The 25,705-nt window shown below is 37.9% G+C and overlaps 2 protein-coding genes across 6 annotated transcripts in view; both read left to right on the top strand.

Annotated features, from left to right (window-relative positions):
* The first annotated feature begins 189 nt into the window (after positions 1-189).
* On the top strand, positions 190-2,831 carry LOC114878649 (conserved oligomeric Golgi complex subunit 6). Of its 2 annotated transcripts, XM_029192693.2 has the most exons (9): positions 190-357; positions 440-714; positions 776-920; positions 980-1,191; positions 1,264-1,487; positions 1,551-1,942; positions 2,021-2,182; positions 2,247-2,408; positions 2,483-2,831. In XM_029192693.2, the coding sequence occupies exons 1-9, from the start codon at positions 280-282 to the stop codon at positions 2,714-2,716; spliced, it is 1,884 nt and encodes a 627-aa protein (XP_029048526.2). In that variant the 5' UTR covers positions 190-279; the 3' UTR covers positions 2,717-2,831. The 2 variants fall into 2 exon arrangements, 1 of the variants encoding a protein (XP_029048526.2); XR_003789772.2 differs by lacking the exon at positions 2,483-2,831 and having other exon boundaries at positions 2,025-2,182.
* Positions 2,832-3,142: 311 nt separating this feature from the next.
* LOC114878643 (serine/threonine-protein kinase N) overlaps positions 3,143-25,705 on the top strand; it is a 41,729-nt gene continuing 19,166 nt past the window's right edge. For 2 of the 4 annotated variants that reach the window (XM_029192683.2, XM_029192680.2), the window contains exons 1-3: positions 5,982-6,450; positions 7,153-7,281; positions 9,669-9,870. In XM_029192683.2, coding sequence (XP_029048516.1) covers positions 6,337-6,450; positions 7,153-7,281; positions 9,669-9,870 — 445 coding nt within the window. In that variant the 5' untranslated portion in view covers positions 5,982-6,336. Of the gene's footprint in view, positions 3,505-5,980; positions 6,451-7,152; positions 7,282-9,668; positions 9,871-25,705 lie in introns of those variants that run through there. The other 2 variants (XM_029192682.2, XM_029192681.2) reach the window with 2 other exon arrangements.

Below are 25,705 nucleotides of genomic sequence, written 5' to 3'. Positions count from 1 at the left end.
ATCCCTGTTTTACCATACGTCGAACTGACAACTGAAAGTGCGAAGTGTTTCACGAGGCAAATGGCGGTCGTTTTTGAAGCACACATTCATGACTTGTTGGATCTGTAGTGTTCGCGTCTGCTATGTTGATAATTGGAAGGAATGCGGATCTGATTGGTCGTTCATGGTCGTGCCCCACCTCAACTCAATTTAATAATTAGTCTTTGCTACGTGACACTTCTGAGATAAATAGGTTATACACCTCGATGTATTTCACGACAAAAAAATAATTTATCTAAAATGAGTGAAAAAAATCCTAACACTGCTTTAGTTCGAAGGGTTAACAAATTACTCGAATCAAGAGTAGAGCATGACAAAGTATTTAAATTCTATTATAGAACCTATGCAAATCGAAATAACAATAACGTTATTGTTTAAAATGTCTTTTTTCTCCCTTTAGGATACATTAGAAGCTTTAAAAGAGTTATCTACATTCTTTACGGAAAATACTTTAAATTCCCGCAGAAATTTACGTAGTAAAATAGAGAGGAGAAGTCTTGCAATAAATGAAGAATTTTTATCTGCATTTCGAGAAGTAAAATCTTCTTTGGATGATCTGTATCATGATGTATTAGCTATGAATACAACAGTTCAATGTATGACGAATCGTTTACAAGTTACAAAAGCTCAAACATCACAGCTCATCGATCAAACAACTAAACTTCAGAGCAAAAGGTAATCAGTAAATGATTCTGTACAAAGAAACGTGCGTGTAATGTTTTGTTAACATTTGCAGTCAAACATTATCTATGCAGCACGAAGTTGCAAATGCGTTCATTAAAAATTTTCAACTGACCTCATCGGAGCTAAATATTTTACATGGATCTACCAGAGAATCGCCTATTACAGAAGAATTCTTTTCTGTAGTCAATCGAGTTCAGGTATGATAAAGTTAAAGAATAATATTAAAGAAATATATCATAAATATATTGAATCATAGGAAATTCATAGCAACTGCAGAGTATTAATGCAATCAGGATATCAAACTCTAGCTTTAGATATTATGCAAAGAATGACATTGTTACAAGAAGCAGCTCTTGAGAGGTTGTACAGATGGACACAAAATCAGTGTAAAAATATTGAGAACGAGCATTTGGCTGTATTGCTAATTAAAGCAATGAGTAAATTACAAGATAGGCCAGTCTTATTTAAGTATGTATTTGGAATCTCCTTAGCTTAATTTCACAGTTTGTATCAAGGCTTAATTTTTTTTGTATCTTTTAGGTATATTTTAGATGAATATTGTGCAGCTAGAAGAACTGCTCTGGTAGGATCTTTTATCGATGCATTGACCTTAGGAGAAGGATACGGTACAACACCTAATCCTATTGAAATGCACGCAAATGATCCCAAGAGATATATTGGCGACATGCTTGCTTGGCTTCATCAGGCTATTCCTGTTGAAAAGGAGAATATTCTAACTTTAGTGAAAGGCTGTGATAAAACAGGTAGGAAGCGAATGATTATTTCTCTCATTTGCTTTCTTTTCTGATTTCTATTATGTATTTTAGATTTATCAGATCAGATTAAGCAATGTTTAAGTAATATCACAGAAGGACTTTGTCATCCTTTGAAATCAAGAATAGAGCATGTTATATCTATGGATGCACCAGCAACAGTGTTATACTCTATTACAACCCTTCTTCGATTTTATCGTGCGATAATTCAACAAGTAATACCAGATAGTACATTAGATTTAACGCTGGCAGATTTATTAATATTAAGCGAAAGAAGTTTTCTTAGTAGACTTCAAAAGGAAACGCGTGCTTTGCTTGGTGAACGTGCAGAACCGCCAGGAAACGATTTAGTACCAGCTCCATCTGTTTCCAGATTAATGGCGCTTCTTAATGAAATTCTTTCTGTAGCAAGTATTGCAGAAGATAGGGAAAAGGACATGCAACAAGTTTGTATTACAAAAAGAAATAGTTATTTTATAAAATCAATATAATTTGAGATAAATTATGCACTAAATTATTTGTAGATAGTATCGTGCATTATTGATCCACTTTTGCAAGAAATTAATGAAACAGCATCAAGATTACCTACTGTGGACATGGCTGTATATCTTTTAAATTGTATGCATCAAATACAGTCTACTCTAGCATTGTATGAATACATGGATCAACGACTAGAAAGGCTGCAGGTACTTGATTTGTTTCATTATAAAATGTTTTTAACGCGTCTTATTAATTATTATTATTATTTAGGCTCAATCTGATGCACAAATTGATACCCTTACATCGGAACAAGCCAGTTCATTAGTTGCCCACCTTAATCTCGGATCAATTTACACAATTTTACAAGGGCACGAACAAGGTCCATTGTCTTCTGTTCCAGGGATGGATTCTCTAAGTGTAAAAGAATTTACAGTAAGTACATTTCATTATGGAATGAAAAATAAGAAAGTGTAAATATTTCATTGTCTTTTTTAAATATTTTACAGAACAAATTGGAGGCTTTCCTGGTAATGCCAGATGTATTGCTACTGCCACAAATAAACCTATTACAAAGTAATAATTTTCGTTCGATAACGCAGAAACGCTCCTTCGAGGTAATTGGAGCAATTTACAAACAATTATACGAGGCATGCCACGATCCTAAAAATTTATATCAAAATCCAACTAGTTTATTTTCAAGAACTCCCGAGGATCTTTTAAAAACATTGATCTCCATTTAAATATACATGGGAGTATAAAAAGAATTAAAAAATGTGATCATACAAACATTTAGATATTTGTAAATAATACATAATTGTAAAATAATTTTTAATAAATTTAATAATTTATAGAAAATTGCTACCTCACGATTTTTCCAAGGATTTCCTGTGAAGACATTACCGACGGGAAACGAGAATTCTCGTTTTATTGAAATATACGTTAAAAATGCCCCGTCGGTAATGTGTTAATTATGAAACAAAAGGTACAATGAAAAGTCTCTTTATTAATAATGACGTTGTAAATTTTCATAACAGCTGCTTATTTCCCGGTTCCATTGGAATTGGCCAATGAATAATGCTTGTTTTAGCAAGGTATCGTAAAATCGACATCGTGAACGCACCTTTAACGGTTAGCGGTGGAGGAAGTACATACAACAGTGCGCGCGCCTTTCGGCCACGATTGGCCCGGCACTTTCCGTCAGTCTTCAGTCTGATGCGGTGGAATGTGTTCGTGTCTGGGTTTTGTTCGCGAGCCGCGCGTCTTTCATTCATACTCGTTTGTGGTAGTAACTTCGGTGTCGCTTCCAATCCGACGAGAGTTACTTGGAAATATTTTCGTGGACGGTACTGAACGGTGCGCGGTAAACGTATTAAATATGCAAACAGTTCCGACCAGCTCGATGGTGTAACGTACATTAATCGTGTTAACACAATGGACATCGCCGTTTCATGCACAAAGGACGGATAGAAAGCAGTGAGTGAGTGAGTGGAGTATAGTGTCCAAGATGGCGGAATCAAGCTATTATCAGGTGAGTCGCAGGTCCATCCACGCTCTCTTTACGAACTGGTGCGCGTTGGTCGCCGCCCGACCGATGATTCCCAGCCGCCATAATAAAATATCGCTTTAGGCGTTATTCGATCACTTTACAAATACTGTTTCTTTATTTCTTTCCTACCTATATTTCGCCTGCAACGCGACACTACTCGTCCCTCTAAACTTTAAGAAACGGTTTTCCCCGAAGACAATGATGATCGCTGATTTCTTTGTGAATTATGACTATCAACGATTCGAACCCGGTCTACGTTAAACGAGCCGTGACGAACCGTACACACCTGATATCTGTTCAATTCGTTTCGTATACTTCCAAGAACTTTCCAAACAGTTCCTGGTAGCACCTGTTCCGTCGACAAGTGGTATTTCCTGACATTACGAGCCTATAGAGGCGCACAGTTTGTCAAAGCGTAGCTGAGTAACGGCTGAGAATCATTCTGACAGGAGCGTGATTGTATCGTAACTCCATTGCAACCGGAGATAACGTTGCCTTAGCGGATTTTTCCGATCAGATCTTTGTCTCGACAATTACCGGTTCGAAACTTTTAGGTATTCAACTTACATTTTTCTTCTTCTCAAATTTTATAACATATTCGAATTTACATAAATATTTCGATTAGGCGTTAAATAAAGCGTCGATGCTTTATCACCTCGCCGTTCCTGATTTTTGACATGTTTACGACCGAACGATAACGATATACACGAAATCTGTTTTATACGAATCAGAATACTTTCCAAATCGAATTTATTTTATTTACGATTGAATTGTCCAATCGCGCTAGATTATTTGCGTTACTTTCGCAATTCGCTAACAGATGCTTTGCGTTGTGCGTAACCCAAAAATAAAATGGTACACGTTGGTCAGCCTTGCGCGGCGCTGTACTAATCCCGAGTTCTATTTTCTGATAGCGATTAATCATAACCGCATAGACGCCTATGATTAGAATTCTTGAAAGATGGCATTTTTTAATAATATTGTCAGGGCCGGCCTAGGGCCCCCATTCGACTTTTTTATGTGAGTCTATAATGAAAATTTAAAATATGTACTTCGTAGATTCAGATATGTTATTTGTATGCTGAAAATTTCATCGAGATCGATCAACGTATTTAAAAGTTATAAGCAATTAAAATTTCCAAAAATTTGACTTTTCACGTTTTTAGATGAAAAGTTGAAAAATTACCATTCACTATTTTTTTTTTTTCACGATTTCAACAAATTATAATTTTTTAAAACGATGAAAATACATACTTATGTATGTGAAGGTGCCCTTTTTCGGATCTCGCCTCGGAGCCCCGAAATCTCAGGGCCGCCCCTGAATATTGTCACTTCGACGCTTGCAAGCAAATCTCTGTATCGAACATCTTGTGCGATACGTACGATGGATATTACGAAATGAAATAATTTTTTCTTTTTTATAGCAATAACATCCGGCAGCCATTGGTTTATTGATTACGTTCATGAACAGCTTCGATCTCAAAGATTTTTTTTTTTTCATGTTATAGCGATTCTCGGTAGGACTGTTGACCTCTTGGGATTATTATGCATGGCACACATATTACGGAATGCATGAAAATAGCTCATGCGTCAGTGTGTCAAACGCACACCAGCCGACTCATGTACATATATATTTGCTTCGGGGGTTCGTTGCTTCTTTAAATCGTTCCACCCGATTTTGCATCGTTCGCGAACATTTTACGGCCTGTTGCGAGAAACCTTCGTCGCAAACCGACTGCAAATAAAGTTTCTACCCGTTGCGAACAGGAAATCTCGGAGGCGTCGTCGATAGGAGTGGATTTTGGATTGAGAAACGGCATCGAGATTCGCTTTGCCAACAGAGATGATATTAATTATGTCGACTACAGAGAATCGGAAAGAATGATTCAGAATACTGCAAATAGTACAGCAAATATTTGGTTTAAGTGTATACACAGGAAAGTTTAAACGTTTCTTAATTTAAAAAAAAAATAGAATTCTTTATTTTTATTACTAGCATTTCATTACACATTTCCAGACGAATTCAACTATGTACTGCATATGTATAAGGAGAATAGTTATGAGCTGCAACTGGATAAAGAAAAGCCTGAGTACATAGGGAAGCATAGCGAAAGAAGAAAGTTGACGAGGGAAAGAATTTCCAAGTCCTTATTTCGTCAGTTCGATAGAAGAAGAATTGAGAACGTTAAAGTCGAGAGCTTAATTGAAGACTCCTAGAAGACATTAATTAGTAATACCGTGTATACACTTAAATAACGAATATTGAAACTACTGTACACTCGATTAGCTATACAATTAGATTCGAATCACGATAAGCGTTAAATTTCACGCGCGAAGGAAGTTATCGCAACACTTTCGCTATTTACAATCGTTGTTATCGCGTTACCTGATAAGAGATAAGACATCGCCAGTCTCTACAGTCCGAACCGATGAATCGGCGCGAGTGTACAAAGATACTGTTGTTCCATCGTGAGTCGTTGATTTCTATAAAAGTTGAACAAGTAGCGATGCCGTGAAGCGGTGAATTCTTGCAAACCGTACTCGCGAACATCGTAAGTCGTGAAGTTAAAAAAAAAGAGTAAAGAATTTTGTAAAATCGTTGCATTCTGCAACAGGTGGTCGAAGAGCGTTTGTCCGTTTCGATTCGTCGATTACACGGCACGAATCGAACGTTTTGTATTCGGTGTAACGTTAACAAGCATCGCTTCACGGCCTCGCGACGGAAACGGCGAATCCGCACGTTCGTGGACCGTAAAAAGATGAAGAGAAAATCTTAGCTCGTTTATTGTTCACGTGGAATAGAAAAGTTGAACAATGTCGTGTGTCTCGGCGGGCAAGAAGGGAAAGAAGCCGCATATGTGTCGATGTTTGTCGACGACGAAGGCTTGCAAATCTAAATATTTCTGGACCTGCATCCTGCCGTGCCCGGTATGATTTTCACGTTACAATTAAGCTTTCTTCGAGCCTTACGAGTAGACATTTAAATCGTTAGATTCTAATCCTTACTTTGTACACAATTATCTCGAAACCTGGCGATGATCGTGTAAAATGTACGAACGATTACACACGTATCCGAGATAACACGGACGTTGCTGTTAAATTGAACGTTTTTATCGGCTTTGCCGTGTAGCGAATCGTTTAAATATAGATCGATCGTAAGCAGTATCGGAGATCTGTTATTACGAAGCGCATACAGTACCGATACCGGCAACGGGAAGTTTAATATTTTCTCCCCGCTTCTAACCGCGGACGAATAAAAGCAGAGAAGGACGAACGTGTGTGGGTGAGCATCCGCGGCAGACAATTTCCAATCGTGTGTTCAGTGACGTTCTCTTCAAATTTACAAACTATTATTTTTCTTGGCTATTCCCGGTGGGAAAAAATGCGAATCTGTCACTGCCAGGATTAACCGGTATAGAAATAGATCGAACACGTAGGATATGTAAATGAATTGATTTTTAACCATTTGCGGGCGAGGCACTTCGGTGATCGCTTATTATCGTTTCCGTTTGATAAAATGTTATCGCGACGAACGATTAATTTCTGTCAAAATTGATACATTTGCGATAAGGCGGTGAAAAGGTAGAAAGGAAACGGCATCGAATAATCGAATTCTGAAATCTGTTTCAGGGCGATTACATCAAGCACCCGGTTCTTTACGAACTGTCGAGCAAGTATGGAGTGGCTGGCAGTGACCAGGTGCCCTTGCCGGTTCGTCTCGACGAGCTCCGGGAGCACATACGCCGAGAAATACGCAAGGTATGCCGAGTTTCGCGCGTATCCTTCTCGTCTGTACACCTCTTCTCCGAAGCTCTCCTTTTCACCGGTCGCACCGCGTACACGCGGTAGCCACCGGTCGCACGAGCAACGGATTCCCTTCTCTTCTCTTCTCTTCCTTTATTCGCTTCTGTCTCCTCCGAGCGGCTCTCTCCTTTTCCTTTCTTTCCAGGTGAGAAACAGAGAGAATTGATATGCGTCAGGCCACCGTCGATGGGACTCTCGTTGAAAACCGGCACCCTCCGCCTGACTAATGGATCCAGCGCGGAATTTATCGTTATATTTCGAAGAGAAAAAAAAAGAGAAGGAATCTCTCTTTTAATAGGGAGAAAGAATCTCGCCGTAATAATGAAAAAGTTGTTACAAATCGATGAGTCAAAGGGTGCAGCGGTAACGACCCTCTAAATTTCTTTTCTACGTTAATCTTCTAAATGAGATAATCGTCTCGAAATGGTACTTGAACGAAGTAATAGTTCCAGACTTGAATGGATACAAACGGAAAGCTCGAGGGTGGTCGGAAAGCATAGGTTTCAGTGACCTATGGAGAACATTATTCTCCTCCCATTCACCCAGAATTTTTCTCTATTCATACTTCCATAAGTAACCTTTACAGTATCTTGATTTAATAATTAGTTTCAACCGATCGTATTCCGTTAACCCTTTCGCTACTAACGGTGACTTTAGTCCTATGTTAAATTTCACATTCATTTTTAACTTTGGTAGAGCAGAATATTATTACATTGTTATCTCTATGGTTGCCGATTTCTTGTATTTAACTTCTATTTTATTTTATATTACGAGATTATTATTTCGCTAATTTTATTTTTTAAGCGCGTCTGCGTTTATTTTTTAAGTCCGCCGTAGCGAGAAGGTTAAAAATACAATTACAAGTTAACAATCTTATATTGAATTATCCTCTGTTTACATAATCTCTTAGACTTACCTACGCGATGATAGTTCGCGCGTCTAGTATCGGTGATAGTAAATCATGCTGGAACTAGGTGAAACAACAAACTTGCCTTGCACGATATACAGGTCGTTGTTTCGTTAAATACCACTGGCAAATATTATTCGCACGCCGGTCGCGATTAGTCAGGTGCGTTCACCGAGGAAAAACTCGTAGCGAATATAATAATAAGAGGTAATGGAACGAAAGGATAGCACCGAGTATAATTTCACGTCTCATTTGCCTCGGTATAGGAGTGGTTTCGAACGACGGGACACGCTTTATCGATCGACGATGATAATCGATCGTACGCATCCGTACTTCGTCAAGCGAAATTCCGTTCCTTCCACCTTCCCCGGTGCTTTCGAACGAGGTGGAAAAGATACACCACCACAAGTTGGTTTTTCAAATGAAAAGGGTATAGCCGAGTAAGGTAGGCAAAATGGCCCTAGTCATTCGATAGCATAACAAAAGAAAATACTGTACACCAATTTTCAACCCTTTATCTTAACCAGGGGGGGGGCAAAAGAGACGCCAGATCGTGCCCCATTTCTCCCATTTAAGAACATCCAAAAATTCTGAAAAAATTCTGATACACTGCAAACACGGTAGCGCATATTAGAGAATTTTCTCAGATTTTTTAATTGCAAATCCTTGTTGTAAAAAATGAAAAACGGAACAAAAAATCTGAAGAAACGCGATTAGTTATTAAAAATGTAAGAGCACTACTTTTATATTACTGTGCTAATAACATATTAGTATAACTATTACTCTTGAATTTTTTCAGATTTTTTGTTGTGGTACAACGTAGTTAAAAAAATCAAAAACCAATTATTTCGCATGAAAAAGTAAGGAATTTATTTCCATATTCCTTTAGAAGATGAATGTGAATCCATTTAAAAGTACTTAATACATATTCTGAAAAAACAGGAAATAAAAATTCAAAGTAGAAGTTTTTGTTTTTTTTAACTACGTTGCACCACAACAAAAGATCTGAAAAAATTCAATGTAGTGCTCTTACATTTTTAATAACAAATCGCGTTTCTTCAGATTTTTGTTCGGTTTTTCATTTTTTACAACTAGGCTTTGCACTAAAAAAATCTAAAAAAATTCCCTAAATTACGCTACCGTGTTTGTAGTGTATCAGAATTTGTTCAGAATTTTCTGGCGTCTCTTTTGCCCCTCCTCACTGCCCTCCTTGTTAAGATAAAGGGTTGAAAATTGGTGTACAGTATTTTCTTTTGATATGCTCCCGAATGACGCATTCTGAATTTAATTTGGTTCAATGGCCATTTTACCTACCTTACCCGGCTATACCCTTTACACTTTTATCAGAGTTTCTCCGCTAATCGTCTCGATATGCTGAGGAACGATCGGATTTTCGTAGATCATCTGAGAAGGAACGTTCACTGTTTCGTTGCAGGAGTTGAAGATAAAGGCAGGCGCTGAGAAGCTGAGGGAAGTGGCGACCGATCGTAAAGCGTTGTCGGACGTGGCGTCGATCGTGAAAAAGTCGAACAGTAAGCTGAACGAGCTCCAGGCCGAGCTTCAACAGCTCGAGAGTCAAATTATATTGACGCAGGGCCAGCCGCAGTCGCCCCAACAAAATCACTCGAACGGTCAAGGTAAGGCAAAAGTCGTTGCACGCTCGACAACGGGCTGAGATACCATCTTTCTGTTCACCTTAACGTTGCATGGCATTGACCGAGAGGATAAGGCAGGACTCGTGCGAGGCCTAAACGGGTTTTATGTAATGCCCGGTGCGTTAGACTTCGTGCCGATCAATTACTGCTTCGGCTTGCCGCGTACCGTACCGCGCGAGAACGCTCCAACCATCGATACCGTCGAACGAGTTCAAGGATTTTTCCTGATAATCGCGTGAAATCGGTATTCGAACCGGGACAAATCAACCGCTACCGCCGTTTGCGAAAATCTTGATCAATTTTCAACCAGAGGTCCCCAAACATGTGACGATTTTTCCTAATATTGATTTTTTATAAATTCATCAACTTAAACTCATTGACTGCCACGTCGTCCATGTATGGGTGATACTTGAATTTCAATAGAAATCCTTTGACTTACTTAATTGGAAATACTCGTAGTAGATACTTGAAATTATGGGTAAAAATATAATGAAGTATACATAAGATTTGTGAAGATAAAAGTGATATTTAATGGAATTTTCAACAGCTTTAGCGTGGCAGTCAAAGTGTTAAATGTGTTTTTGAAGCTGACACAGAGCTATACTCACTTTGATAGGGTTTACTGAAGAGTGGAAAATTTGAAAATAAAAAATATATTAAGGTTTATAGTTATACATTTATTAACACTTTGACTACCACGCCTAAAACCGTTGAAAGTATTACTTTCATTATTACTTTTATCATTAAGTTTGTCTTCACAAATCTTATGTATATTACCTTTAACACTAGAAAGACTGAAACTTAGTATACATATACCTATATTGCCCCAAAACAGTCAAAATGACTGCATTGTGAAAGAATAACTAATGTGTAAAGAAATTTGTTTAAAATTAATTTTTAATATTTCTTATACTATTTACAGTCATATAGCAAGTTATTAGTAAGTATTAACAATCAATGATCCTCCTTCCCCCCTGAAATACGTTATCGCGCATTCAAGGGGAATGAGGTACGTGGGCAGGCCTGGCATAAAGATTCGAATAACAAGTCACGTTACAAGTGACGGTTATCAAAAAATATATAAACTGTTATGCGAATTGGGAGCCGATTTGGTCATATAAGAAATTTACTCAATGCAATAATAAAAGTCATTTGATTATTATTTAAAATTTTCCAAGTAGTCAAAATGACTGCCTTAGGCGATACAGGTATAACACATATATATACCGGAAATGAAAGAGGGGGGGGGGAGGCAACTACAATGATTAATAAACGCATTTATATGTTGTACAAAAAGTCACAAAATTCTAAGAAGCTGTGTCATTCTATACACAATTGTTTTTCTAATTGAAATTGAAAAGCAGTCAAAATGACTGCCTTAGGCAATCTAGTGTTAAAATACTTCATAATTTCAAGTATCTAATACGAGTATTTCCAATTAAGTAAGTCAAAGAATTCCTAATAATATGAGTGATGGATTCCTATTGAAATTCAAACGTCACCCATATATGGCGATCAAGGTGTTAATTAAAACGACACAAAATGCAAATCTAGTAACATTTTTACATAACATAAATACACAAAAAAATCAATCCTTTTAATGGGAGGGAAATATACATACAATTAGGAAATGTATATGTCTATTATAAGAAAGTATTACCGAAGTACCTACACAGGTACTATCTGTGTTAGGTGGATTTTTACCTTTACAGGAAGCCAAAATTTTAATGACGGCCTGCCGTCATTTCAATTATTTTTTTTCACTGACGCGGGCCTCTTGCAGGTCGGAGTTGATCCCTGGGGTCGATATAGACCACTTTGAGAATGACCGATCTAAAGGATAATGGATTTATCATTTCTTCGGTCACTCGCGAAACCGTGCTACGCTATCTATCTTTTCGACGTATCAATTAATGTTTCCGCTTATTCATCGGCCAACTTATCGATACATCGAGGTAATGGGTAACGTTACGGTACGTTCCCTGCTACCAGGCTAACGAGTGCTCAGCGTGTCGTTAACGAGCAGCCACTTAATAACTCCACCCGCTAACGAGCCGTCGAGACGACGTCTTCGGTTTTATAAAGGCTGAAACGGCGTACGAGTAGCAGCCGGCTACTCGCTTTGCTCTCGCTTGCAAATCGACCGTGTCCAACTCCTAGAACCCATAACCGTTGCTCGCCAATCTTTTCATCGATGGATTCAACGATGCGCGCTTCGATAAACTGCCATGAAAATCCTCCTTTTTCTGCTTTTATCCTCGAATCGAATATTTCATCGTCTACGAGAGTCATCTCGGAACGTGAGAAACTTCGATAAGAGTTAATTAGTCATGTCTGTATTTTCTACTCGATGAAAACAGTGCTTTCGATGAGACTTCCAGTCGGAGCGCGGCTGGTCATTTCCCTCGTTTATAGAACGCTGTCGCGCACCGTGCACCCATTCGTCGGGCATGAATTAGAAACGATTAACCGCGATTCTCGTAATCGGGGGGTCATGGTACTCTGAATAGTCACCGGCGTAGAATCGCAGACACGTCGTGTCCATCGTACCGTTTTATCTGATACCAGTGTCCAATGGATCAATTCGGTACCTACGAATATTGCGGGTTACACATTGTACACCCACGCCTACGCGTTCTACCGTTTAGAGTAGGCTTCTTGGTTCTTGAGTAGGATTTAAACTATTCGCTCGTTTATTAGGAAGATCGTAAAATGCGAAAAGATCATCGGAATAAGTTGGATAAAACTCTAAACTGTCGGATTTTGGGTATACTTCCGAAAGGCCCCATCACCCTAGGACAACCAAACTTCGGATTTATAGTAATTGAGAGACGAGAAATCGAATGAGACCATTTTCAGAACTGGCAAATAAACCGTTCCCGAGATATACAGGATATTCTAAAAGTGTGGAAACCCTCTATTACCTCGATAAGAACGCATTTTCACGGAAAATGACTAACCTAACCTAGGTTAGGGTTAGGGTTAGTCATTTTGCGTGGAAATGCGTTCTTACCTAACCTAGGTTAGGGTTAGGTTAGTCATTTTCCCTGAAAATGCGTTCTTACCTAACCTAGGTTAGGGTTAGGGTTAGGTTAGTCATTTTGCGTGGAAATGCATTCTTATCAAGATAATAGGGGGTTTCCGCACTTTTAGAGTACCCTCTATATCTCGAGAACGGTTTATTTGCGAGTTCTGAAAATGGTCTCATTCGATTTCTCGTCCCTCAATTATAATAAATCCGAAGTTTGGTTGTCCTGGGGTAATGGGGCCTTTCGGAAGTTTCCCCGGGATTTTAAAGCCGTTATAGTCGATATTAAGGAAGCAATATACAGTGGGTCACAAAATTATTCGCTCACCGTTTAAAACAGAAATGGTACAGTACCTATTACCTCGAAATAAGCAACTTCCTCGGGACTGAACAATTGCTTCTTACGAAGCAGGTATGCTATTCGGCTCGACGAATGAGAGATCGTCAAGATACGTCACTCGTAGAAACGAGTGAGAGATCCGAGGTAGCGGCAAACGGACCTCTTATTTTGCGGGCCACTTCAAACAAAGAAGAGGGGATAGCGAGTTGCTTATTTCGAGGCAATACTGTACCTCATTTAAAATTAGATCAAATGACTTGAAGTTTCTCGAGAAGCTATACAAGTTAATTTGCTAAAAGATCTGTACTTTTGTCGTTTTAAAAAATTACAATTTGTCGAAATCGGGAAAGTAATAGTAAAAGGCAATTTTTTAACTTTTTTATCTGAGCCTGTAACGAAAATTTAAAATATGGCATTTGTAAATTAAAATTTCCGAAAATCGCGACTTTTCATCTAAGAACGTGGCTAGTTCCGTTCCGCTAATTACGACCGTTAAGGGTTAAGTTGACTAAATAAAGACTTACTTCTTTGGTAATAAAAAGGGAGGCGCGTCCTCTCCTCGAAAGACTCTATCAACGAAAATACTATTTTCACCGTTGCAGATCATAAAAGATTTCAAGGTGCCGTTGCGAGATAAAGGTGGAGTGGCTGGTGCCGATTTCAGTAGCAAAAGGACGTCTGGCGAGCTAGCCCCCCCACCTTGCAAAAATAAGAAAACACATACATGGAAATTATGAGCTATTTATGAGCTTTCATATTCCGCAAATTAAAAATTTTGAGCTTGTCAAACTAAACAGGAATTCAAATATTTCAGTGGGGGCGTACCCCCCACTGAAATGTTTATTTATTTATTTATTTATTTCACATAAACGGGCATAGCCCTTTACAACAGCAAGCTTAACTAGGAGTGTAGTAAGTACAATACGTCAGTCGCAGTGTTATGATTTGAGAATACCGGATAATGAACTGATAAAAACCGGTTTAAATTCCTGTTTAGTTTGACGAGCTCAAAATTTTTAATTTGCGGAATATGAAAGCTCATAAATAGCTCATAATTTCCATGTATGTGTTTTTTTATTTTTGCAAGGTGGGGGGGCTAGCTCGACAGACGTAGCAAAAGGGCCCACCCGTCGCAGAAGACTGTGAGCAAAGACTGCTATTCGAAAATTAGTACGCCCCGCGAAATCCAGGATCGCTGGTGTTTGTATGCGAAACATATGTATTTGTTTGTAGCGCTGATCTATGTAACTGGATACGGCATGATGCTCTACGCCTGTGATTTTTCAAATTCGCCATCTTTGAGAATTGACCACTTCTCCCCCTGGCGAAGGGCACCAAACTAAGCTGTTCCACACACTACAGTGTCTACTGCATTATATTATATACAATATATATTTTTTATTAATTAATTAGTTCAGTTTACAAATACAAACTTGCATGTAGGGGAAAGGCGGGTGGCCCCGGACATTTTTATATCTTTATTGTTACGTCATATAGAAATACAAATGACATATGACAACATGGCTTCTGTGCTTAAAAAACAATTGCAAACCAGTAATTGTATGCACACCAAGCAAATTAGGTCATTATATAAATTTTAGTTTCGCTGAAGGTATCCGGGGCTACTCGCCTTTTTTCGAATGAGTAAAAACAGAGGTTCCAGTTTATTGCTTGTTGTCTTAAAGTTATTTAAGAAATATGTTTTTCTTTAAGATATAATGAATCAAAAAGACCTTATATTTATTACCTGAAAGAGAAATTTGATTAAAATTGATTGTTTCTATGTTTTTTTTTGCATTTTATTCAAGTGTCCGGGGCTACCCGCCCTTCCCCTATCTAAAGAATATGCACAAAACATACAAAGAAATACAACTAAAAGTATATGTAGATAAAATAATACACAAATACAATGTGTAAGTTACTTATTAACTGGTTTCGGTCAAAAATTAAATTTTACATTCAGTTACGTAAGGTTAATATTCGGACACCGCAGATACACGACAATCGAAAATCCTTAAGGGAGCCTATACCAGTGTGACCGCTCTAAAATTAGGTGATTTTCGGGAATTTTTTTTTTAAAGAAATATTACATCCAATGTTTTTAAACTTCAGGGATATATTTAGTTACAAATCATATATCTATAATAATTTTTTGGTACAAAAATAATAAAGAACAAGCAACTTATGCGCTATCTCCCAGGGCTAAAAAAAAAGGAAGTTGCTCCACTGCTGCAGTGATTGCCGCCGCCTGAGTGCTTAAAATGAAAAATAACAAAAACGCTGTTAAACTAAAAAGTATTCTCCATACCATGAATTAGGATTTTTGAAAAATATCAAACTCTGAAAAAATGGCGAAGTTTTGACGAAAAGTTTGGAATTTAGCCTAAAGAAATAGTAGTTTTTTTCATGCCAAATTGACATTTTTCATCCAATCAAAAAAATTCTAGTTCATGGTATGATAAAACATGTACTGAGCACGCTGAAAAAAGTTTCGAGTCGATGCAATAATTTGTATTCGAGTTAGAGCTGCAGCAAATTTGAGAAAAACTCGACCCATCGGCGGTAAGCGCGTTTCTGACATGGCAGCAGTTACTCTTTAGAACGCTGCCATTCTTAAACTATTTGAGATTCGACCTTAAAATTTTAATAAGATATTCTAGAGAGTATAGACTTTCAAAAAACGTAAAATAAAAATCGATGTTTCAAAAGTGTTACACTGGAATAGCCCCTTAATGTCGGTGCCCTTTGCCAGGGGGCGAAGCGGTTAGTTCTCAAACATGGCGATTTTGAAAAATCGCAGAGTACGGCTATGCTGAGACGTCGTGTACTGTATCCAGTTATATAGATCAGTGGTTTGTAGGGATACCAGCGATCCTGAAATTCGCAGGGCGTACTAATTTTCGAATAGCAGTCTTTGCTCTTACAAGTAAACCTACGGAAGTGTCGGACTCCGATTTTCCTGAAATTTGGATATGTTATAATACATGAAAAACTAAGGGACACGTATTTTTTTTTATCGGCGGAAAAAACACATTTAGTGGGTGAAACGACCCTTCGAAAATGGGGGGTAAAATGGAAAAATTGCGATATCTTTGAGACCAGTGAAGCGATTTTGATGATTTTTGGTATGAAAGTATCTTTCGATAGAAGACGAAAATCGACCTAGGTATGTTGGAAGAGGAGTGAAAATTAGGGGGTGAACTACCCCTAAACTGACCAATTTCTTGCTGCAAAAAATCAGTTTTGATCTGATCGAAATAAAATCTGTTAAAACTTCAAGAGGAAAGCAAATTATGGAACACATATTTTTTTAGTTTAGGTATACGTCAAAAGTTTAGATATACGGTCAAAAAGCAGTGTATCACAATTGGACGTAAGAGTAGCAACAATGAAGTCGACGTCAACATGGGCGAATCCACTTTTATCCACTTCGAAACGGCACCTTGAGATCTTTTATGATCACCCGTATTTCTTTGATATGCAACGATAAAAATGGTATTTTTGTTAATGGAGTCTTTCGAGAAGAGCCTCCCTTTTTATTACCACGGAAGTAAGATATATTCCGAATTCTCTATCTAGTCAACTTAATTCTTAACGGTCGTAAGTCACCTCTGACGTGATAACAGTACATCATGTATACAAAGCTAGTTTCGGTTGAATCGAAACAATACAGGATACAGTTTGTCGTTGCTTTCTCGGCGATGATGATTTGTTTTTCTTTCTTTTTATTTTTTCATAACTTCAATTGCAAAAATTTACACAGTAATGGTAAAGTTTGTTTTCAACAGTAAAAACTTTGAAACTTTTTTATTTCGCGTCGTAGTGCTACGAGTGTTAATAATTATCGATAGAACTCTTCGGGGGCTGCCAGAACTGTCAACAGAATTGTCAGTTATCGAGAAGTATTTTCACCCTTGTGGACAAGAAATTTTCGATCCTGCAACTTCGAGCAGCGAGAACTTTTTTATTTCGCATCGTAACGCTTCGAGTGTTAATAATTATCGATAGAACTCTTCCCGGGGGACTGCCTGTTACCAAGAAAAATTTTCACCCCTAAAATTAACCAAAAACAATTTTTTTTTGTAATCGACAATTTTGTTGAGAGTTCTGCTAGCCCCCTAAAGAGTTTTATCAATTATCCTTAACAACCAAAGTGCTAAAGTTATAGCTCTTGAAAATTGTGAAAATGAGAAGCTGGCCCCCCCTATACCTTCAAATGCTATTTTCGGTACTTTAATCGACGGAACTATTTTTAAAACTGATAGAGAACTCTAGAACTCTTATCAATTTTTCAAATTTTTGATAATGAGGGGCCAACTTCGCAGAGGTCCTATTTCTTTCGTTAATTGATGAACAGATTCAACAGTTTGAAAGTGAAAAGTGTTGAAGGATGAAATAAAGACTAGCGTAGAGTAGAGTGTGAAGCGGTGAAAAGAAAACTCTGTTCTTTAATAAACCTATGTCTGCTTATGTATCAAAACTAACAATGACCTGACGTGTCTTGATAATAATCTACAGCGAACTGAGTGATCGCGGTGGGAGGCTATAATACGTTGCCATGGGTTATCAGTACATTTCTATTGTTTAGTTTCTTTTTAATAACAATCGTGACAACCATATCCGATCTCCCTTATCTTTAGAATTTAGGGGTGTTTTTAACACTTCGATTTTTATGCTTATTCCTCGTTTCCATCTATTTTGCAAATTCCTTAACTCTCATCGAGGATCAGAGAAAGTGGTACCGAATGGTACCAGAATGATCGATGGTCTTCTAGTTCGATCGTACTTGATATATTAACTACGCCAATGGATAGCAGTAGCAGTCAAGAATCAGCGGTGTTTCGTGACGAGCCCCGAGGCTTGCTACGTACTCGTTCGCGAACCAGAACCGTAGTCTTGTGTTCTGTTTGAATTGACGGTAAGTGGTAGCATCTATTTATACCGTGGACCCAGACGCGCTCTATCCACTCCAGTTAAGTCAGTCATCATACATTCTGGGGACTAGCAACAACCTGCCTTCGAGCTACCTCATTCAGCCTCCTCTTTGACGGTTATGCCATTCAGAACAGGCCTTAACAATGCAACTGAAACGCACCACCTCCGTAGTTACCCTCTCGCGAATAACTGGTTTACTTTCTGAAACTTCTAGTTAAACAGAGTCCTCGTTAAACGGTCAGTTACACGGATGCTCGATCCGTGGCGAGAATATTTCATTCGATTCACTTCTGGTTAACGTTGAAACGGTTTTTCTTCTACATAGAGCAGGATCAGATTTATCGGTAGAAACTCGAGCGTTTATTTTACGGCGATGAAGGGTTAGAAGCTTGGTATTAGTTCTCATAACCATCTAGTAAACTGGTGGAATTCATTCTGGACACTTTGAATGAAAATATTCTTTATTTCATATTTGCGCAGAAAATTTATATTCTCCTATGCTAAATTGATACCGTAATATTTTTATTGTAATCTACAATGTTTATATTTAATATTTTCACAACGATTTGGTTTGTAAATGTTTTAAAATTTTAATTTAAAAAAATCTAAACTGTTATTTTCGTTTTCACGCCTGGCAACACGAGACGTCACAGAAATATTAATTTTTTTCTACCTTTTTTGATGTACTGAAATTATAATTTTTATTGTATATTGAAAGTATGGCTAAATTGTTTTTTTACTGATTTTTTTATATAAGCGACGCCATAAAATTAGAAAACAATGATTAGAATATAAAATATAAATGACTATATATTAAATAATTTCTGTGAGTGAGGCTCACAATATACAATATTAATGATTTTATATTTCATACAGCATGGAAAAGCGAAAGTGGAGAAACTATAAACAATACAAAGCATAACTGTAAAAGATAAGTATTTTTAAAAGAACTTTTATACACTTAGTGTATTATGTGATTTTTAATGTTTCTGCACTGAACGAAACCGAAAAACATGTATTTTACAAAAATAAAAATATCACCATGAGCGGACTCGAACCTACGAAAACCCTAGCAGCGGTTTAGCATTCAGACGCCTTAACCACTGGACCACCAACACCGTTGGAAACCATTTCAATTTTTTTATACATATATATCGCACATAAAGTACTTTCAATAATTCTGGTTTATTTAGTTTTTTAAATTCTTATTGCGTTTCACTGTACGTAAAAACATTGTATAACGCACAGACGAAGAAACAGACGAAAATTCGCAGTACAAGTAACTCTGACACGCAAAAAACAGCGAAAAACTCGGTTTTTAATTTTTTTAACTATGGCGCACCTGACCAAAAATTCTCAAAAAAATTGAAAATAATAGTATCGATAATATACACTTATAAAAAAAATATGAATGTAGATCCGCGACTCCTTCCATACCAAATCGCCATTTTTCAGCATTTTTTGACGTTTTTGATTTTTCACGGCTTCAGTTTTCAATCTAAAAATTTGAAAAAATTTTGTAATATGTGCCTCACTAATAGAAATGTCTCTGATTTTTTTCAGAATTTTCGAATGTCATTAAATAGGAGAAATTCGCCAAAAACCTCGTAATTACATTTTTACCCGTAACTACCCTCCCAGATGAGATACAGGGTTGAAATTTGGCACAGACTAGTTTTTTTTTACCACCCATCGAATGGTTCATAGCAAGTCGAATTTGGTTTGGGGGCACTTTTGACCATCTTATCCGGCTATACCCTTTTCTAACAAATCAAATTGATGCATTTTTGAAAGTGACGGACACTTTTTAAGGGATACATAAAAACTAATTACGTCATCATTTAAAATGATCTGTCGCGCTCTTCTTGGTTAACTTTTTTTGTAAAAATTTACTACGCACGTCTATCTCTTACGATTTAAAATTTTCCATATATGTACATTGAGTTGCATTGAACTTGTCGCAGTGAAGTTGGCTACAAATCGGCTCACCAACGCTGCGTGAATGCGTTAGTGAATTTGTAGCCAACTTCACTGCGACAAGTTCAATGCAACTCATCGTACGTGTAAAGTAGCAAGCAAAGTACAAATAAGCTGACGGATACAAAAACAGTAGTAGTACAGTAAAACCTCTACATAAACTCAGTTGAATACAGTAACACCCTATTTAATACCTATCATGGAATTGAAGTTTTGGGGTGGACGGTGGGCAAAGTCAAATTTATATTTCAACTGATTAATTCCCCGTGCATAGCACGGAGCGTTCCACTAGTTTAAGTAAAAATTTAAAAGTGTCCAGAATTAATTCCACTAGTGTACGATGAGTTGCATTGAACTTGTCGCAGTGAAGTTGGCTACAAATTCACTAACACATTCACGCCGCAGCGTCGGTGAACCGATCTCGCCATTGGCTCACCAACGCTGCGTGAATGCGTTACTGAATTTGTAGCCAACTTCACTAACACATTCACGCCGCAGCGTCGGTGAACCGATCTCGCCATTGGCTCACCGACGCTGCGTGAATGCGTTAGTGAATTTGTAGCCAACTTCACTGCGACAAGTTCAATGCAACTCAGTGTACTATTAATAAAGTTAAAATTGAATATCCAAAATTAAAAAAAATAATTACTATAATTAATCTTATAAATAAAATTATTATATATTCAGCCATAAAAATTAAAGAAAATCTTCTTCTATAATATTCTACACTGAGTTGCATTGAACTTGTCGCAGTGAAGTTGGCTACAAATTCACTAACACATTCAGGCCGCATCGGTGAGCCAATGGCGAGATCGGTTCACCGACGCTGCGGCGTGAATGTGTTAGTGAATTTGGAGCCAACTTCACTGCGACAAGTTCAATGCAACTCGGTGTACATACACTCATTGTCAGTCCCATCGAAGTTGTCGCAGTGAAGTTGGCGCGCTAACGCCGCGGCGTGAATGCGTTAGCGCGCCAACTTCACTGCGACAACTTCGATGGGACTGACAAGGAGACCACACAGCAGTTGGGTCATCGAGTTTGATATAACTTTTTCTGGTGAATCTTGATGAAAAATAAGTTGACTCGTGTTTGGCCGTTTTCGTCAGTACTCAGTATTTAAAGAGATATTTAATATTTTAATTCTCTGATATCCTTAAGTATTAAATTGATAAGATGCTTATCGACAGCTGTGTTAGGGAAACGGATAAAGTAGTAGGCTTGTTGAACTACGCCGTCGTGAGTTCCAAATCCTTTGAGGCTAACTCATTTTTTTTCTACATTTTTTTAGTTTCTGCTTTTTTTGTCCTGTTTTCTTGTTTTTTGTTTATAATTTATTATAATTTTGTCATATGTATTATTTACAATTTATGGGGCGGTACACATCGTAAAACTTCAGTCAAATTTTATAACTTTAATATCCGATAGATCGGTTTTTTTTGAATGTTAACCAAGTATGTTTTCCGGATAGTGTAAGAAAAGCAAACTGCTCTTGCAATGCATCAGCTTTTATTAAATGTTCATATTGTCGAAAACACTTATGTTTTTCGTGTTTCTACGATATGTATCATCCCATAAATTGTAAATAATACATATGACAAAATTATAATAAATTAAAAACAAGAAAACAGAACAAAAAAAAAAAGGCAAAAAGAACAAAAAAATGGAGAGAAAAAATGAACTAGCCCCTACCGGGATTTGAACTCGCAACGGCATAGTTCAACGAGCCTACTACTTACTTTACCCGTTTCCCTAACACAGCTGTTGATACCCGCTTTACCAATTTAATATTTAAGGATATCAGAGAATTAAAATATTAAATATCTCTTTAAATATATACGGGTCAACTTATTTTTCATCAAGACTCATCAGAAAAAGTTATATCAAAATCGATGACCCAACTGCTGTGAGGTCTCCTTGTGAGTGTACGTAGGTAGACCCATAGAAATTATCCACTTGTTACAATTCTGCTTAAAAAAGCAGAGTGCCTTGTTAGGTGTCCTTTTCTACGGTAGCAAAAAAAAGCAAATCAGCACCAGTTTAGAATAAGATATCGCGGATGAGACGGTGCCACGGATTCAGGAGAAAGTAAGTACCCTGGTTCTCTTCTTTCCTCCGGCGAGTAGAACGCCGCGAGGGGACGAATAACGAGTACACCGGTGTACGCGAGGGTTCTCTCCTTCACTTTCCAGTTCTTCGAGTTCTGGCTTCGTTGCGTGTAACACACCTTCTCCGCGAGGGACAGTGAAAACGCGCTCGCACGCTCGATAGGTCCGCGCCTGCACGCATACACACGCGTAATACGATCAAGAGCGCAATTACGAGAGTCGATCGGGTCGGCGCGATACCGCGCGCGCGGGGCCGAGTACCGTTGCGCGTTTAGCCCGCGGGGCATTTCTGCCCGCCCGTCTATCGAGATCGCGTTTCAACCGAACCCGAACCCACGCTTTCGCATTCCAACGTGTCCAGTACCCAAGGAGACCCTCGGGGCGCCCTACCTTCTCCTTTAGGGACTACCTGCTCACGAGCGGATGTGAAATCACGCGACGATTCAACCGGCTTAGAAACTTAACCATTCCACGCTAGATAATAGACACATCTGTGCTTCGAAATTCGCATAGTTTTCGAAATGTTGGCAAATACTTCTGAATCCCCGTTCTCGCCGGCTCTGTTATCCTTTCACTGGGTGGCCCGTAAGCCCAGAACAGGACGGTTTTACGCGAGTTCGTTCTTCGACGCTTTGCGCGTTTACCGCCGTTTAACATCGCGTCCTATTTTCGTCTCGCGCACTTGATGTTACGCAATTTTTCTCTTTTTTCGAAATACACAGCGAAACGGTGGCCGACTAAAGAGGACAGTATATAATTATAGACGTTTGAACATCGCACGGTGTTTCGTACAATGGACAAAAGTCAAATATCCATAATAATTTAAATTATGGGTATGAAAGATACGTGGATTTCAAAAATATCTCTATTTTTAATAAATAGACTGGTTGATTTTGGTGAATTTCATTTCATCTTTATAAGTTTCCTTAAATATTAAATACCTTTAAAATAGACGAAGCAATTAATTTTCTTAATTTTTAATTTGAAGGTTTATCAACTTTGCGGAGGCTTTTCAAAAAAAGCCCCAAAAGTACCTCCTTCTTGTTTTGTACATTAATTCTGATAATTTTAGATCATGTTACTGTTTTCTAGACACGATGAGAAATTGGGATTTCGAGGGCTAACAGAATGATTGAAAGTATGACTAAATTGTTTTTTAGACGCCCAAAAATTAGAAAACAATGATTAGAATATAAAATATAAATGACTATATATTACAACAATATAAAATTAACCCTTTGATTACTGTTGGCGCTTTAAACGAGTCCGAACTCTTATATTAATTTAACGTAGTAAAATTCAGTGTTTCGATTATTTCAATCTACTTTTTCAAAAATTTTCGCCGTTCTCAGTGTAGGCTGCGACTGAATTCCTATCGTACGGTACATCTGGTACGTCTCAAAGCCCGCCGTGGTCAAAGGGTTAAATAGAAAAAAGAATTTTGAGAAAATTCCATATACGCGAAGCAGTGTGCGCCGATGGAATTGGCGCGGGAATAAAGAATTTCGATTCGAATTTACGCGATTTACGCATTCACGGTATGCTTGCACAGGATTTCGATATCAGCCAATGGAAAAACCGTCGATCGATCAAGTCTCGCGTGAGTCACGAATTACAAAAGTCCTCTCGTAACACGTTGACGTGTATCTGCTCGTACGAGCGTGAACAAATCGCTTCTGCGCGATTACAGACCGCGGCTCGACGCCCACGTTCCTCCGAATGAGAGAAAACGGCCTATAGATTTGACTGATACCGACCTGTTCTTCCATCAACGTTATCAACTGCCTTTGGTGAAAATGTTTTACCACGCTTTCCACGGTTCTCTCGTACGGCGCGTAGTAATTTACAAAAGCGTGCCGGGTATCTAGGTGCACGGTAGTGCACCAGTCAAGTTCTCGCACTACCTCCTTTTACACGAAACAACTTATTGTTAGCCGTTTTTAAGGGGCTTATACCTCGGCATTGGAGGCAGATGGAGAGATGTAATTTCGTATGCTTGTTAAATGCTATCATGTCTCAATATTGACAAAACATTAATCTTCCAACATTAGTAAGTTCCGAGATATAGGACCTCAAAAATTGCTTTTGTCACTGACTGACTGACTGACTGACTGACCTCATCAAAACCTTTTGGGTACTTCCCATTGAAATTTGGGGTATACTTCCGAAAGGCCCCAACACCCCAGGACAACCAAACTTTGGATTTATAGTAATTGAGGGACGAGAAATCGAATGAGACCATTTTCAGAACTGGCAAATAAACCGTTCTCGAGATATACAGGGTAATCTAAAAGTGCGGAAACCCCCTATTATCTTGATAAGAACGCATTTTCACGGAAAATAACAACCCTAACCCTAACCTAGGTTAGAACGCATTTTCACGGAAAATGACTAACCCAACCCTAACCCTAACCTAGGTTAGGTTAGTCATTTTCCGTGAAAATGCGTTCTAACCTAGGTTAGGTTAGGTTAGGTTAGGGTTAGGTTTGTCATTTTGCGTGGAAATGCGTTCTTATCAAGATAAGAGGGGGTTTCCGCACTTTTAGAATACCCTGTATATCTGGAGAACGGTTTATTTGCCAGTTCTGAAAATGGTCTCATTCGATTTCTCGTCCCTCAATTACTATAAATCCGAAGTTTGGTTGTCCTGGGGTGATGGGGCCTTTCGGAAGTTTCCCCGAAATTTGGTACATAGGTCCACCATAACAAACAATCAAAGGAATAATTATCAAAGTTTGAAATTTTACACGTTAAAGGGGTTGTATTGGAAAAAACATTACGAAATAGGTACGTAGGATGGAACATAGTAGCATAACATACATAACAGAAAAAATTCAAGGGAAATTTGGAGATTCAATTTTCGACTCTTATGCTCAAAATGGAATGAAAAAATAGTAAAGAAAAAAAATTTACCCCATATTTTCACATTATTTTGCAAAAATAATTATAATTAGCATAGGTACTTGATAATTGATGAAATCTCAACAAAAATTGATGAAATCCCAACAAAAACATCCTGTAAACAGGAGCCAATTTCTTATGGCCGTAAAAAATTGCGAGATCAGACTAAATACGACCAAGTTCGTTAGCTTAGAAATACTTCTTGCAATACTGAAAAAAGCTTTTGTGAAAATCAGGTCAAAAGAACGCTATTTAATTTTTGAAGAGTTACATGGAGGGATAAATTATTCAAACTTGGCCGTTACCTAACGCCTTTTATGGCCATTGGTTTAAAAAGTAACGGCCAAGTTTGAATAATTTATCCCTCCATGTAACTCTTCAAAAATTAAATAGCGTTCTTTTATCCTAATTTTCACAAAAGCTTTTTACAGTATTGCAAGAGGTATTTCTAAATTAACGAACTTGGCCGTATTTAGTCTGATCTCACAACTTTTTACGGCCATAAGAACTTGGCTCCTGTTTACAGGA

Source organism: Osmia bicornis, chromosome 5, assembly GCF_907164935.1.
Source record: "Osmia bicornis bicornis chromosome 5, iOsmBic2.1, whole genome shotgun sequence".
NCBI classification, from domain to species: Eukaryota; Metazoa; Arthropoda; class Insecta; order Hymenoptera; family Megachilidae; genus Osmia; species Osmia bicornis.
This window is presented reverse-complemented; position numbering and strand designations above follow the sequence as displayed.

What these genes read in the sequence shown, in the direction of transcription:
- LOC114878649 (XM_029192693.2), top strand. Translation starts at nt 280, where the DNA reads ATGAGTGAAAAAAATCCTAACACTGCTTTAGTTCGAAGGGTTAACAAA. An exon ending in GGGAAAAGGACATGCAACAA is followed by an intron (nt 1,943 to 2,020) that starts GTTTGTATTACA and finishes AATTATTTGTAG; the next exon opens with ATAGTATCGTGCATTATTGA. An exon ending in TAAGTGTAAAAGAATTTACA is followed by an intron (nt 2,409 to 2,482) that starts GTAAGTACATTT and finishes AATATTTTACAG; the next exon opens with AACAAATTGGAGGCTTTCCT.